General features: G+C 44.9%; 5 protein-coding genes across 5 annotated transcripts; 3 read left to right on the top strand and 2 right to left on the bottom strand.

Moving 5' to 3' along the window:
* Nucleotides 1–633: 633 nt before the first annotated feature.
* BHQ10_005470 (uncharacterized protein) lies at nucleotides 634–2,192 on the bottom strand (the record flags this gene model as incomplete). Its single annotated transcript, XM_040877950.1, has 5 exons — nucleotides 634–1,130; nucleotides 1,192–1,214; nucleotides 1,268–1,331; nucleotides 1,384–1,674; nucleotides 1,724–2,192. 5 exons carry the CDS (start codon nucleotides 2,190–2,192, stop codon nucleotides 634–636), a joined length of 1,344 nt encoding a protein of 447 aa, XP_040733974.1.
* A 1,394-nt stretch (nucleotides 2,193–3,586) lies between these two features.
* BHQ10_005469 (uncharacterized protein) lies at nucleotides 3,587–4,716 on the top strand (the record flags this gene model as incomplete). The annotated part of the gene is made up of 2 exons (XM_040877948.1): nucleotides 3,587–3,715; nucleotides 3,802–4,716. The coding sequence occupies 2 exons, from the start codon at nucleotides 3,587–3,589 to the stop codon at nucleotides 4,714–4,716; spliced, it is 1,044 nt and encodes a 347-aa protein (XP_040733973.1).
* A 4,379-nt stretch (nucleotides 4,717–9,095) lies between these two features.
* On the bottom strand, nucleotides 9,096–10,150 carry BHQ10_005468 (uncharacterized protein; the record flags this gene model as incomplete). The annotated part of the gene is made up of 3 exons (XM_040877947.1): nucleotides 9,096–9,258; nucleotides 9,321–9,483; nucleotides 9,538–10,150. 3 exons carry the CDS (start codon nucleotides 10,148–10,150, stop codon nucleotides 9,096–9,098), a joined length of 939 nt encoding a protein of 312 aa, XP_040733972.1.
* Nucleotides 10,151–11,824: 1,674 nt separating this feature from the next.
* Nucleotides 11,825–12,928, top strand: BHQ10_005467 (uncharacterized protein; the record flags this gene model as incomplete). The annotated part of the gene is made up of 1 exon (XM_040877946.1): nucleotides 11,825–12,928. One exon carries the CDS (start codon nucleotides 11,825–11,827, stop codon nucleotides 12,926–12,928), a length of 1,104 nt encoding a protein of 367 aa, XP_040733971.1.
* Nucleotides 12,929–14,304: 1,376 nt separating this feature from the next.
* Nucleotides 14,305–15,389, top strand: BHQ10_005466 (uncharacterized protein; the record flags this gene model as incomplete). The annotated part of the gene is made up of 3 exons (XM_040877945.1): nucleotides 14,305–14,799; nucleotides 14,909–15,183; nucleotides 15,308–15,389. 3 exons carry the CDS (start codon nucleotides 14,305–14,307, stop codon nucleotides 15,387–15,389), a joined length of 852 nt encoding a protein of 283 aa, XP_040733970.1.
* Nucleotides 15,390–16,472: the final 1,083 nt, after the last annotated feature.

The following is a 16,472-nucleotide window of genomic DNA, read 5'->3' as shown; positions in this document are numbered from 1 at the left end:
TCCAACATCTTATGTCAGCGATATTCTCCAAGAGCAATCAGCCTATTCATCAATTATCAGCTCCTTCGTTGCCAGCGCCGCTACTGCCACGTCAACAGGCAGTCTGACAGCTGCAAGCAGTGTGACTACAAGCACACCATCCAGTACAGTTGCTACGCCGTCGTCTCCAATCCCGGTATCTACACCCGCTATAACGTCTCCAACCTCAGCACAACAGCCAAGTCCATCTCATTCATCGGGAGGGGTACCAGGAATACCGACTGTCAGCTTGGTCGCTATTCTAATAGTGGCTGCGTCAATTGTTGTGGTCCTATTATAAAGCTTGATTGGAGAATAGGTCATTTGTTAAGGCGTTTGCCATCTTTTTGACCCCTTGTGAAGTGATTGCATGTCCTTTTGATATTTTGTAAGGCTTAGCTCTCTTCCCTACTGGACGGAAAATTGTCATAGATGACGTCAGGATAAATACAAGAAGCCTTACTATTGACTGTATGTAAGATACTGGATAATCATGCTATGCTTTTGTTAGTGGCAGCTTAATGAGACTCTCATTGACTATCGATCATCACTGCCCAGCGGGGACTTCTTAAAGCTGCAGTCGAAGTCGAATCACTTATTTCCCCAGTTCTTCGTTTAGCTGCCGTAAACTCGGGCCGTGGCTGGGGTTGCACCTGGGTAAAATGAGTTAGGAACGGTCGGGATGGCAATAGGTGTTGTAATTCCTAAACCGGCGGTGAGCTGCCCAGGCATTGTTGTTGCCGAGTATCCTGAAGGTGCAGAGGTGACCGTGGATGTTACAGTACCATACTCCGTGTGTTGTGTTCCTGCATGGAGACAATAACCTGAACCCCAAGCATCAGCACATTTGTAATACTCGGTGCTGCCTGATTCCGTCCACATGTCAAAGTTCTCAATGATGATATTAGTACAAGGGTTTGTCGAAGGGCATAAGGCATAAAGTGGAGGCCGTGTAGCGCCATTCGCACAAGTTCCTTTCCAGTTATTGACCGTGATGGAATTGTAGAGAACGCCAGCTCCGCCTTGGTTAGCCAGGTCAGACCAGTATGCATTAATGTAAAACGAATATGCGTTTTCATGTCCAATGAAGTTCTGGAGTGTGACCTCGGTGACTGTCCCAGGATGATATTAGTAAAATTCTTTCGCATTGTAATCCAACTAGATAATGCATACCTTCTCCCGATCCACCATTACTCCTATTACGAAGGTCAGTCTGTGCCAACCCACATGAATGCAAGGTAAGACCTACTTGAACATAAACATTTGATTTGAATTGACGGTGTAGATATTGTTGTAGAGGATCTTGGAGATATCTTGAAGGGCGATGTCAGTCGGTTTCTGTTCATACTTCGTTAACCCACTTACTAGTGTCATTGCCCAAGGAGCCCATACTACAACCACCAGACCAGTTGCAGTAAATATTCTCCACCTGGATATGGTTCGATGGGTTTTTAACAGTGACACATTCATCCTTATTGGTGACTTCAACATCGTGCACCCAGATATCAAATCCCCACAAATCAATTCCATCAAGACCGCCTTCGTTGCCGCCCCTAACGATCATGTTGTACACCTCTCCCTGGTTGCAAGTGTCAAGAGTTAAATGAAAAGCAGGGGAGTCAACAAGAGCAATGTCATGGATGGCAAAATTCGTTACTGTAGATTATTAGTCGACGCATTTTCTTTACCATCAATGCCCACTCACCATCATACAGACGCAAGAGACGTGGACCATATTCTCCTTGTTCGTGGAATTGGTACCCGTAGCCTTGGATTGCACCCACGCCACGGGAAGAATAGATTTCAAAATCGGTACTGTGCTCAATGTAGATCATGTTTCCACCAGCAGTGCCGGTTCGCACAATAATTCCTTCCAGGTTGATGGCCCATGCAGTTCCACCACTTAATGTAACCCAAGTAGCCATAGCAAATGTTCCCAAAGGAATATTGACTACACCACCAGAAGCACACGCCTCGAAGGCAGCAAGAATAGCTGGACCGGCGTCGGTTTCGCCATCGGCTACGGCTCCATATTTTGTGATATCACAGATTTTTGTTGCCCATTTGTCGCTAGATGAAGTCAGAGGACCAATTGGATAGGCTGTAGTGTCTGCCAATTGTCCGAGTGCGACAGAGGCACAGCTCAGTGCTAGGATGATGCTTTTGATATGCATCGTGTTTTGGCGTTTACTTCTAGCGACCAAATTAGGAAGGTGTACTGCAACCGATCTAAGTACTTGCTCTACCAAGATTGGAGATTCCCATATGTCATCTACTGGGTCACGCACAGCTTATATAAAACCATATTCTGGGTCACAAGACATCGCGTGTCGGGTTAATCATTCTGACCCAGGACATGTTTATCCGTCTTGGCTTCACTTAGTAGCCTCCTGTATATCTCTTTATGAGAACAAATAATGCAAAAGTAATTACCCGGCCACTCAATATAGATTAAGCTCTATATCAACCTGGCATATGATATAGAAAGTCGACACATACCGGAGATTGCGGTTCCCAGCACTACACATTGAATCATTCCTTGAAGAAGGAACCATTGGCACCATGACATAAGACTATTCTGTGTGTGCAAAGGAAATAGCAATAATCATGGTACTGTCAAGCATTGAGGCATTCCTTGGGATTTCTGTAGATCTCCCAGCAATTGCGGAGTATCGTTCCCACTCTGTGTATATTGTACAACAGGTCGGTAAATGCTAATATGCATTAAATAATATCAGCCACTCGGCACATTGGAAGCCAGAATGAGGGTAAGCTTTTAGCTCCCGAGGCCACAATCTCATTCATGGGAAATTCGGGGCATTGCTTGATGTTTCAGAGTTACATCGCCTCAAGCCACGGCGCACCCCGGTTATTTATGAAAAATGACGATACTTCTCTGAATAGAGCCTCTTGAAGGTTGGAAGCCTTGTGCAGCGGCCATGTTCCTCGTTGCCCTTACCTCTCGCGTGCGTCGTGACCTGTCAGCACTTGGTCATGACTTCGGCATGTATCTGAATGTGGCGGAGGACAAATCCATGAAGCACTTCTATTCCCAGCATTGCGTAACGTTATGTATTCTCATTTGTCAACCTAGCTCATTTAGGGCTAAGACTCAACCAAAGGACATCTGAGCACTCGATACTTGAGGTTTCTTAATGGAGAATTTCATTCATTATGAAGAGGCTTGATAAAATTTTGACCTGAAATACTTCGAGATGACACGAGTCATGTATATCTTGAAGTGGTAAATCGTCGTTTTGATCGCATTTTCGTAGGTACGATATTAGAGATAGATACAACTTGACACCTTAAAATGTCTCCAGATTACCTCCTCGTGCAACTCACTTGAGTTTATCCTGACTTGACTGACTGAAATAGGAAGACTTTAGGGTTGAGACGCGCATGTGATATAGATAACCCTCTTCGGCAACAACCTCGGCTCATAGTTAAGTCCTGAGGTATCAACCAACCATTCGTGGCGCCAGGATGGATCAAGTTGTTTCTTTCTATCAACAAACAACCAGCAAGCAGGTATTTGGAGGTGTAACAATAACACGACACAATCGCTATGTCTTACAGCTCTCCTTATCGCTTCTACGCGAGGCGTGTGAAGCTCCTCCTACGGTTGCGCCCGGGCAGACTGTTTTGGCTGCTCCTGGCAATTCTGAATATCAAGTGTCTGCCCTTCGTATGGCATGTAAGTGCTCAAAAGCTATCATTCTCGATCCAACGCGAATTTGGTTTCTGCTGTGGGTGGATATTAATTAAGTGATTTCCGTATAGTATCGATTCTTCGCACCGGTCATAGCAGCCGCGCTCCGTAAACCGATAAATCAGTCCATGCTCCATCGCCGAAAGGACGAAGTACCGTTGGTGTTTCTACCGATAATTACCAAGACAAAGGTCCCCATACTGGAAGGAGACTTTAACCTCCACAAATCAAACAGTACTTACTTTACAGATCTCGACTCGAGTCGATCGCTTCTCCTGTCATTTCTTGTCTTCCATGGAATGTCCAAAACCCACAAGGAGCTTGCGACTGAAGGAAAGAATGGTATCATGACTGCGATGCTAGGATCTACATATACACACTTCAAAAGAGAGATACCAACGGGTTACCCCTACGAAGTCTGGTCTCGGATCTTGACTTGGGATCAGAAGTGGTTATATATTGTGACACATTTTGTTCAAAAGGGCAAAATTATTCCCAAGGCGTCAGTAACCGAAATCATTAATGATCGCAAACCCGACGCAAAGAACGTAAACGCTTCGAACAGGGCTTTCAAGGTGCCGAAAGCATTGTCTCAGAGTGACGTCGAACACTCAATCTTTGGGACGTCAATATCTAAGTGTGTATTCAAGAAGGGACGCATGACGGTTTCTCCAAATCGCGTACTTGCTGCATCGGGATTGCTGTCCACTGCAATCACAAATAAATCTGAAATAGATTTGACTGGGTCGCAAAATAGCATAGATCCGAAAACAAAAGACTTGTTTTCGAGAGAAACGACGACTCAATATAGCAACAACGAGCTTGATGAGCACATCGAAGAGGAAAGAGTTAAAGGAATGAAATTTGCCTACCTTGTATCGGAGTTAGAGGACCTGCAGGGACATCTGCTTAAGGACCAAGAGCTTTCGGACGGTGTCATTACGCTGGGGACCTTCAGCGAGCTAGGTCACAGTGTCTCTTTGTGAAATTAAAGACCCTTTTTAGATGATATAGAGATGATAATTTAATGAAGACGTTGAATAGAACGGACTTGTCTTGGACTTTTTGTGATACGACGTGCTGATCAATGTTTCTGCCCAATGTTGGACAACCTCCACATTCAGGTTTCGGATACTGATATTCTAACAGGTGCCAGATCTCCCATTCTTTAGCCTGTAAATATCACAATGCCCTCATTAATACCAGTCTGTTGACAAGACTGGCTCAAAATTAGATATGTGTGTCGAAATTACCTCTTTTGCGAACAACCCGTGTGGCCTTCCGAAAGACTCATACTTCCGCAATGTCCTCCGTGTCGAGACCATCGCTGGCCGTACTAGACGACTATCTAGGAATTTGAAAGACATAATTTGCTCATATTTTACCAAAAGGGTCGTCTGTCACTTCCCTCAGAGGCTCACTCACCCTCTACACTCATCCGGAACCAACCAAAGCTCAGAAGGATGCTCTTGTGGAACGTCTAAAGCCATTTACATCTATTTCGTCTACGCGTTAGCGCACGTCTTTCCCGGGAGAACTTCTTCAAAACTTCCAAACTTGAGACTGCTTCTGGCCACTAGCACACAATTCGGAACATTCGACCTGGCAGCCGCCAAAGAGCTCGGTATAACGGTGGTTTCAGCTCAAGGAATAGACCGCACGGGCGGCAAAAGCAGTAACCAGCCTCTACGGCCCAAGATTGATACAAGAGAGGAGACAGTCATCCCACCACACAACGAACGCGGGCTTTAATACTTGCCCTTGCTTGAAATGTCGCAAATGATGACGCCGTCATGAAGAGCCCCACGGTGAGTAGATGGCAAACGCAACTTGTCAAAAGACTTAGAGGAGCAACACTTGGAGTTTTGGGCCTGGAAGCTTGGGAGCAGCTGTCGTTCGCATTGGCGCGTTGGCTTGGGGCATGAATTTATCTGCTGGAGCGAAAGTCTGACCCAACAAAATCAAACCAGGAGGCCGAAGAAGTAGTCCTTCCTAGTACTGGCTGGGGACCAAAATCAGATGCACCCGTGTCCAAAGTTGTGAAATCACTTTGAAGAATGATACAGAGCTTTCTCACCGCGTGACCACTCAATACAAGTTGGCTCAGACTAACGATGAAATTCATGTTAAACAACTTGAGCTTTTTCATGGTATGCCACAACCCACAAATAGGCCCTCGTGAGAGCTAGTTGATGTACTAAATAAAATATAGAACCCTGAACTGTTGCTAGACAAAAGAGCTAGTCAATAGCTCTTGTTAGAGGATTGAAGTAGCCATTGCTCAGCCCCTCACTCTGTCTCGGGAGATGGCTGAAATATCTAGTTTGCAACAATGATAGAATAGGTGGAACCCAGATAAAACCGCAGCGAAAAATTCTGATGAAACAGCATGATAACTACATTATGTAGCCCGCCATCCTCAGGTCCAGAATACTGTTTTCTTAAAAACCAGCGATGAGTTATTCAGTCTATGAGATTCGCCTAAACATCATTATGCTTGCTTGCAAAAAGACCCGGAGAGTATGAGAGGTTGATGAAAGAGCCTGATTAAAAGTTGATGAGCTATAAGAGCAACCCCACATTCACGTCTGAAACGGCCCGACTATTTTCCCCTCCGCAAGCCTCCGTTCGAGCACCACAAGACTGCGGTAGTCCCTTGTCATTTCTGTTATAACTCCGGCTTATATTGAGTACGAAACAGCCAATATGGAAAGGACGACAAAGACTTTCCAGTCTGAGCGCTTCAGTCGCAATTCTCATATTCCCGCTGTACGTGCTGATCATCCCTGTGGGGTACGCATGTCCCATAGTAGCTGAATGCCATTTAAATCTAGTGCACAGAGTGTCGAATTCGCAAAATCAAGGTTTGTGCGGACTACCGGGTCTCTGTATCTCTTGACATGTTACCAATTTATATAGTGCTCCAAAAGCCGCCCGTCGTGTACAAATTGTAAGAGTTCTAACAGGAAATGTGTATATTCGGCAAAGCCAGATCGAACGCCACTAACACGCGAGTATGTGATTGAAGATTTCCAAAATATGGTTATCTGACTTACATAGGCATCTTACCGCCGTGGAAACACGTCTTCAACTTCTCGAAAATGCTCTCGAAAGCTTGTTTCCCGATGGCGGTATGCAAGACATCACTCGATTGCTCCTCATGAATCGGGMCCAGCCACAACATCGACGACCTAGCAGTGGGTCTAGTAAGCATACATACTTTACAAATTCATCTCAGTCAAATGCCATGTTACAAGATTTCTCAGATCATAATATCGAAGGGTCATGGCAAAGCGAATCGCTGGATCAACTGTGGAGAATCACCTCCAGTCAGCCTCCTACTGCACTCGATAATCTCGATTTTCCGAGCCCAAGTCATAACGGGGCTGTTCATGAGCCAGTCAGTGAGCAAAGAACTTTCATTGATTCTTACTTCCAGAATTACCACAAGAATAATCCGCTAGTACATGAGCCTACTTTCAGGGCCGAGTATGAGAATAACGTTCCTATTGCTGATCTGAATGCATGGCCCATTCTTGTCAATATGATCCTAGCTATAGGTGCATGGATGGTAATAGACGGTCCTAGCGAGAAGGCCACAAAATTTTACGAGACCGCAAAATGGCATTCACGGCAACTCCAGCCTGTCGATGAATCAAGTTTAAGCATGATACAAGGGCTGCTGCTATTAAGTGACTATGCTCAAAAGGGAGGTAGGCCAGAGGAAAGTTGTCACGCGCTAGGAACCTCCATCCGCATTGCTGTAAGGATGAGATTATACCTAGAGCCATCGAGCTCAGATCCCGGTCTTTCGCCGCTGAACAAGGAAATCCGGAGGCGAGTATGGTGGACGCTCTACTGTTCTGAGAGTTGCTCTGCGAAAATCTATGGACGGCCACTGTTGCTCCCGGAAGACAAGTTGATAACTGTGTCAGCCGTTTCAAATATTTCCGAGATGGTATGTATTTCTTAATCGGTATTTATGAGTGGCCTCAACTGAGTACTGGACGACAGGCTCTTACTTCCTCCACTACATCCCCGCCAACAATCTCGGATGGCCCAACAATCTACTCAGGACTAATCCTGCAGTCCAGCTATCATCGAATGGCGAACAATATCTACCGTCGAGTACTATCAATGGCGAATATTACCGCACAGGATGTCTGGAACTTCGAACAGACAATAGATAGCTGGCACACGGAGTCACCATTTTGCTCTCAAGAAGTCGATGTTAGGCCAACGCCCGACTGGTATTTGATATCACGTGATCGCCAGACACTATGTGATAGAAGTCTTCGGCTTCTAATCCGTCGACCTTTGCTTCTACGATGGCTGAAACGTTCCCATTCACTCGTGAGCTGCCCCAAACAGCCTGAGCAATCTGAGACTACACAGTGTCTCCGCCAGGGCGTCAGTATTGCTCGAAGCATGATTGACTTTATCTCTGGCTTTCTCCACGGAGACCGTTGTCCGAAAGTGTTGTTGCCATTTATTTTGTATGGCTGACCTCCAAATCCATCTTACGGGACCTTATCAGGAATTTTTGGTATTTCCATGCTAATTCCTCAGTACTAGATACTCACTTTTCCATGCCACTCTTGTCCCGGTGATTCATTTTAAAGCAGATCCATCCTCTCCCGAATCTATCTCATGTGTGCAAGATGTCGAGAGAGTGAATGGACTCTTAGAAAGTCTTCCAAGCTATAAAGACGATCTTTCCCTGTCGTTCTATACAGTTCTCAAACGACTCCGCTCCCTCACGACGTCCTCGTACGATGATGCCGTAGGGAACGTATCTCAGGTGTCAACCTCCCAGAATCCGAACAATGAGCAAACGTCGATGAACAATATCTTTGGAAATCAAGAGTTGGCCATTCTCGAGAGTCATGTTTCAAGATCTCAATCTGAGGTGAATTTCTCACAGTGGTTGAACACATCTTCACTGGCCGAGGAGAAGATATGATTGCAACTGGAATATAATATTGAAGGATCTAGTATATGCTAATCCTCTCTACAATACAAATGCACTTCGTCCAAGCTAATCGAGCGAGATGTGAAAGGTCTAGCACAGGCGCCTGCTTATCAAGCAGTCATGTCACTTGCATGGTGCATCTCTTGTACTAATGCATAGTACTCATACGATCTGCTCAAGAAATTTTAATCTTGGAATTGAATGCAACCTCTGTGGAGTAAGTTCAAGCTCTGACTTTCTCTCTTATTTCTACCTCATTTGTAGGGTTTTGCCATTCATGATGTTCAACAAAGTCGTAAAGACTGTGTATTACTTTTTGTCACATAAAATTCAACATGGTAGTAATTGCAGAACTGGACCAAATCCAATAATAGCCCGCCCTGAGTCGTCTTTCTAATCACGTTTTCCCGCGTTTTGATACGTATCCGCTAGGTCCTCGAGTTTGTGGCTGTGTAAAAAGTCCTCGAAGGTGACAGGCTTGACAGAAGGGTATTTTGCATTATCTAAATCTTTCTTGAGGTATGTCTGCCCGCTCTGACAATAATACTGGTAAAACCTGATTGCACAACAGGTGAGTGACCATTATGACAGAGAAAAAGAGAAGGGGGAATAGCTTACTTGGCCAGGTAGGCATAGATATTCGAACGGTTCTCTCTGTAGGACTGTTGCATTGAATCATATAGATCATCTAGTGTCCCCAATCGCTCCAGGTGGATTTTGCGGCCATAGACTTCTTCACAGATGGCAGCAATCTGGCGTATGGACTTTCTATCACCGAGAACTATATATCTGTAAGCTTCATTTGTTCCATGTAAAACAACCAAGTTGTACATACAGTGTTGCTCTCCCACTGCATTTCCGTCCAGAGCGACAGCGGCGACGTACTCAGCAGCAGTCCCATAGGTAGTTGACTCCCAAAGCTCGTCTCCAGAACCATAGAATGAGAACTTGTACTCATCTGGATTCCATACATCGAAGTATTTGCTCCAGAAAGTCTCCATGAAAATTCCAATAAGAACATGGACTCCCTCAAGTGTTTGCTTTGTTTCTATGTATTCCTTGACAATCTTCATGGGGTCCTTAGCAGGGAGCTGACCGTATTCCAATTTGGTGAAATCAAGACAGTAGTCACTCGCAATGTATCGACGGACACCTTCCAGGTCACAAGCATCTACCAAAAGTTTCTGTCCATTCGTCATGAGTTCGTCGTCTCCAAGGTAGCAACATATAATGACATCTGTCCCTTTCACGAAGGATCGCAATGCCTTTAAATCCTTTGAGTCGCCTTGAATGACATCAATGCGTTGTGATGTTTGAAACGATGGAGGAAGCTTCGAGGCATTCCTACAGAAACCTCGAACGGTCACATTTGGCTGTTGGAGGAGATTTTCAACAACCAAATTGGCAAATTTTCCTGTGATGCCAGCAACTCCAACTATGATCGCCATTGCGGGTTTATTATATATTTGAGGTAAGGCAGCTGAGAAAAACCAGAAGTGATGCAATTTAGCCCAGCAACATCAGAAAACAAAACGAAAATCATCAGACCTTATATATGTGATCCAGGGTGCAATTGCCACTCTAATGTCATGACATGATTGATTGCCATGTATCCACAGTTCCGTAGTTATTGTAGCACATTCGGATGCGTGCCACGTTCTGTTCCACTCCCGGAATACTTTCAACCGAGACCATGATTGGTTGGGGAGGTTATTCAGCCCCATTGAATCAGTAGTCAAAGGAATGTAGTCGGGACTACTTCAGTAATGTAAAAGCTCCAGAAGACTACTAGAGTAGATTCCACATACAACAACTATTTGGTTTGTAACATAGCTTGGTCCATGAACTCGAAATGACAATCGTGTTCCTACAAAGAGCAATTCAAGATAAGAAAAGAAGGGAGGGTGAAAACCACCCGGTCACTAATAACCACTTCTTCCAAGAAAAATACTCTTCTCTATATTCCTGTACAGATAAGACCTAGTACATGGTTCTCCATGACCACACGTTAATCAAGTATCCCCCATGCTAGATTTTTCGTGTATTGTAGCACTACGTAGTTATTGAATGGAAGCTGTTACATCAAAGAACAGAGGTGGGGAAAATAAAATAGAAGGACATACTGTACTACAAGAATTCTGATGACCAATTAAAATCCCGGTCAATTGTACTCCGGTTTGCGTACAGGGAAGACTGGTCAAAGTTTTATGTCCGACTAACATGCTCGATTTTGTATTCGGGTGGCAGGCATATTTATTCCAAACGAAAATTGCATAAAAAAGCTTTCGCTTAATTAAACATAGTGCACATGGCACAATACTCTTAACAGTACAATAACGAAAATGATGCCAAAGAACAAAAAATGTAATCCCTTAATATGAATTATCGTCAAGCATCATCGTGGACAATAGTCATTCCTCCTAGGCTTTCCGTCAATCGTGCCCATCAACTTGATACACCCATTCTTTAAAACCATCGGGCTTTTGGCAAAAACATCCCCCTGATCTGTATTCTCAGAGAATATCAACAAGCCGTTTGGCATGAGCGTCTAGATTCAGTAAATCCTTTTGTACGAATAGCGTGGCAAGATAGAAGAACCAGATGATATTTTAGAATTGACTCCTGGAAGCCTTTTCACCGAATATTATCATGCAAGATCCATGCTATTTCTTCCGGTTGAGATGTCTGACCGGATTGCGGCATCGATACTTTCCGCTAGAGGGGTTCTAGGGTCTACTATCAGATTCATCACCGGTGGTACCAGCTCTAGCTTCTTAAAACTAACTCTAGATTGGCAGAATTTACCATGTATTTAGTATCATTAGAGGCCTGGGATTAAGACCGTACCATAGGGCCGACCAATCGGATTGCCGGTACATTCTACTCCGGACCGATCTTTTGCAGATGATCAATCAACAGCAAAACTTACTAAAGCTAGCTAGCCACCGATTTGCACGCAATGGATAATGGGTTTATGAAATGGGTTTACAGTATGCAATTCGTCGACCCGATCCAGGCACATAGGCATAGTCTAGTAGATCTGCGCATGCTTCGTATATAAATACTACCATGGGTCCATCCTCTTCTCGAACAATGTCTTATCATTACAATCATCATACAAGATGTCGCTATCTCCATTATTCTCCCCCCTAAGGGTTGGCCGTATGACGCTCCAGCAGCGTATCGCTATGGCGCCAATGACTCGCCTACGCGCCGATGTCAATCACACACCTCTATCATCTGTCAAAGAATACTACCAGCAGCGCGCCGTCGTGTCGGGTACACTTCTAATCACCGAAGCTACCGTGATCAGCCCTCGACACGGTGGATATCCAAATGTCCCAGGAATATATACAGATGAACATATCGCTGCCTGGAAGGAAGTAACAAAAGCTGTACATGACAGAGGCTCATACATCTTTCTTCAACTGTGGGCTCTCGGCCGTGCGGCAAACCCCAGCTTTCTCGAGCAGCAAGGCCTCAAGCTCCTCTCCAGCAGTGATGTTCCCATGAAGAGCACCTTCAGTGATGAAATGCACCACCCCACCCCCCTCACTGAGAATGGAATCCAAGATGTCATCACAGACTTTGCTGCCGCCGCTAAGCATGCAATGAAGGCCGGCTTTGACGGCGTGGAGATCCACGGCGCAAACGGATACCTCGTCGACCAATTTATTCAAGATGTCTCAAACAAGCGTGTTGATACCTGGGGCGGCGACATTGAGAAGCGTTCCAAGTTCGCAATTGAAGTAACTAAAGCAGTTGTGGAAGCTGTCGGGCCCGATCGCACGGCAATCCGACTGAGCCCCTGGAGCCGCTATCAAGATATGCGCATGGAGGATCCCATTCCGCAGTTCACGGACATCGTTAAGAAACTGGCACAATTCAAGTTGGCTTACTTGCATCTTTGCGAGGCGGATAATGTCGAGACTGACGGTCATTTGGGCTGGCTTATTGACGCCTATCAGAATGCGGGTCCAGTCATCGTTGCTGGAAATTACAACGGTGAGACTGCCGTGAAGGCGCTGGAGGAGCAATATAAGCGTCATGATGTTGCTGTTGCCTTCGGTCGGCCGTTCATTGGGAACCCAGATCTTGCTTTCCGTATCAAGGAGCGGATCCCTTTTGCGCCCTTTGATCCCAAGACCATGTATGCACAAACTACGGAGGGGTACACGGATTATCAGTACAGTCCAGAGTTTCAGACCGTGACTCCATCGGCATAGAAATATATTATTAGATCCTATCGTATCCATTTTCTATATTGCATGAAGGGCCTCGGGACAGTCTAGCTTCTCATCCTGGGGGCTTTCTCTCTACTTTCTAAGCAGATGATCACTCAAGTTAGAGGAGCATTCATTCATTTAGTCATTCTATTCTTAATTTTTTCCCGCCGTGCTTTTATCATTATTTAAGAAAGAACAAAATATCTGCTGATTTATTACGTGACTTCTGCACAAGTACGGCATTTCTAGTTCAGTGCATCCATTGAAGCCCGTGTGATCTAAATTAAGCGGAAGAATATTCTGAATGCTTAATATAAGTTTCAATAAGGATTGAATGAAATTATCAAATATTGGAATGTCAAGCCGGTAAAGCAACAGACACACACCTATGGATCAGTTAGCAGAATTCTACAAGTCACCTCGTATCAGTTTCTTCACTAAAGAAAGGAAAGCAAACAATGTTTGCAAGTAGACGCATTTGAGAGTATTCTTCCCCTACTACAACGTTAGCTGTAAATTGAATGAATTTCAACTGTACTAAACGTAAATTTTGCAACTGCAGATAGATTTAGACGGTGCTGGAGTCATTAGCTATGACGTTTGAAGCTTCGCTCAGCTGACTTGAGTAAACAAACATCCATTTGACCATAGTTCTGTTAGCAAGATTCAAACTTACTTACCACTATGATTATCCTATGAATTGAATATTAGATTAAGAGGAAAACTACGCCTCAAGTGTCGTATTTGGAGGCAATTGGGTCGCGAATAACCTTGGTTTATGGAGGATACAGAATGGTAGTAGATTGACTCAGAAGCAGTCTCTTTCTGGAAGAGCTACTGGCGGATTTATCGTAGTCCAAACATCCTAGATCCGTCGGATTCAATTCCTATAAAGTATATGCGAAGATGTGGAGAGATTGTCGGGTACATGGAGGAAAGGTCGAATCGCTTCCCTGTTATCCCTTCAGGTCAAATCACTCCACTTTGGTATGCTCGCGGACAGAGCCCTTACTTGGGTTCCAGATATCAACTTCAGCGACAAAACTCTATCAGTATTCCAGCGGGGCGCCTTGAAAGAAACGCAAGTGAAATTGACGGATATAAATTAAACCATTTCGCCGTGCTCGATATCTACTGTATTCATAACCTTTGCTCCAAGCGAGAGTACCAGTAAGATCTCACCAACGTTCCATACCTTGGTTAAAAAAGAGGAACAAAGCTACAGAAATGGAGGTTCCCGGAAATATTCTGGAGGCGTGCAACCTTTCTACTGGACGCATGAATTTGATTCCAAGAAAGGGAAGCGCCCACCAGTCGTGCCGAACAAGAAGGAGGTCGCTGGTGGAATTTATATCACCTAGGACGTTCCTGTAAACATGGGGAACGGCGTCAAAATATACGTGGATGTCTTTCGTCCTGAGGGTGCGACAGAAAAGCTATCAGTCATTTTTACATTCAGTCCCTACGGAAAACATGGCCTGAAAACCTTTGAGATCTTCCCTGGAGCCGACGTTCCCAAAGCGTTGATTTCCAAATATGCTGTCTGGGAAAGCATTGATTTTGTGGTTTGGACTGAGATAGGATATGCCGTGATCAATGGTGATTGTCGCGGCTCATGGGGATCCGAAGGTGATCAGGAAGTTTTCAGCTTACAGGAGAGCGAAGATGGCCATGATTGCATTGAATGGGCAGGCAAACTACCTTGGTCTAACGGGAAAGTTGGTATGATTGGTGTTTCCTACTTGGCTATTGTACAATGGGGCATTACGGCGCAGAAACCGCCACATCTGGCAGCCTTTTGCCCCTGGGAGAGGTTCACCGACTTCTACCGTGATTATACCCACCATGGTGGCTTTCCGGACGGAAACCAAGTTCCCTAACTTCACGGTGTGGTCCTGCCGCTGCGGTGTAAACCTTGTCGAATATTTGATTGAGAATAACCAAGCACATTACCTTGATGACGCCTACCATCGGTCTAAGTGTGCCTATCGGAACCTGAGCAAGATTATCGCACCGGCTTATATTGTCGCGGACTGGGGTGACCATAGCATGCATACCGGAGGCACTTTGAACGGCTTCATGGGTATCAGCTCGAAGGAGAAATGGCTTGAAGTGCATGGACGCAAAAAATGGAGATACTTTTTTGAACAGGAAAGCGTTGCAAGCCAGGATGCTTTCTTTAAAAAATACCTAAAGGGCGAAGCAAGTGAGATCGATCGTCTCCCCCGTGTGCGCTTAGAGATTCGGGATCGTGCGTACGTGGGTGAGTTCGGGGCTGGAAATGAATGGCCCCTCGTACGCACAAACTACCAAAAAACATATCTCAATGGAGCATCTGGGCTTCTTGTGGACGAGTCTCAAAGATCTGAGTGTCATCAGTTACGAATCGACCGTGCAGGATGACTGTGTTCGCTTTTACCACAATTTCAACGAGGACACCGGTCTCACGGGAAACATGTGAATGCGCTTGTAGGTGTCCACTGATCTCAGCAAAATCTTGAATCTGATTAACTTATTCGAGCCATATATCCATATTAGATCTTCGCTATGCTTGAATCAATCGACCGATAAAACATATTATAATAATTTTCCATCTTGCATCATGAAATAAGAAGCCAAAGGTTTGAACAAAGAGCACAACTAGGTGGTGAGCCATTTTTCAATCCTCTTGGTAAAGGTTACGCAGCGATTATCCACGTATATGGTATAATAATGTGACGCCATGATCACAAGCGGTCCGAGAACCAATCCTGAAAGCCACCAAGTCAAGTGGAAAGCTACAGGGTCAGCACCCACTGTGCCAGGATATGGGCTCCCTTTTATTGTTAGATATATCCAGTTTCTGATCGGTTCCCTCAACAAATGATACATCGCCTGATGAACCAGATATAAGGAGAAGGATATTTTGCCCAAGTATTGGACCAACCGACTGTTCAATGGTTGCTGCAACGTTCGTGAATTGCTTATCGCCTGGACAAGTAAAGCTGCGCCGACAGACTTCCAACACCAATGGTAAACTTGCCAGTTGTCTTTCCATTTCGACGAGTTGAATACTTCCAGCCACTGGTACCCCGGAGTAAGGTGACCATCGTCTCCGAGACAGAGAAGATGAAACCCCATAATGAAAACGACCCAATTCAGAATATTAGACACGAGTCTCATTCGACTTGCTGTAGCATAATGTCGCCAATAATACTGGCCGGGAAGTCGATGCAATGGCAGTAATTTAAAAGAGTCGCCAAAGTCGTCATCTTGAGAAATGTCCACATCATGCAATGTATGCAACTCATGATCAGTTACCCTATGATCCCCAGAATCATTGCTACCAACGGTTCTCTCCGCTAACCAGAGACCCCAAAGAAACCCGAAGATATCCCAAATTCCATACCATAGAAAATAAATTGCCAAACTAGGCAGAACCCACAATCGAAGATTTCGTTTCCAGCCTGCCAGGCCGATCACGAATAGATAAATGACGCAAGATCCCCGGTATTCGACTGGCATTGTCCATAACTGCCCGTTGAATCCTCCATTGTATTCAAAG

This window comes from Talaromyces amestolkiae (assembly GCF_001896365.1).
Source record: "Talaromyces amestolkiae strain CIB chromosome Unknown scaffold9.1, whole genome shotgun sequence".
Taxonomy (NCBI): Eukaryota; Fungi; Ascomycota; class Eurotiomycetes; order Eurotiales; family Trichocomaceae; genus Talaromyces; species Talaromyces amestolkiae.
The sequence above is the reverse complement of the archived record's forward strand: the minus strand, read 5'-3'. Positions and strand labels throughout refer to the sequence as shown.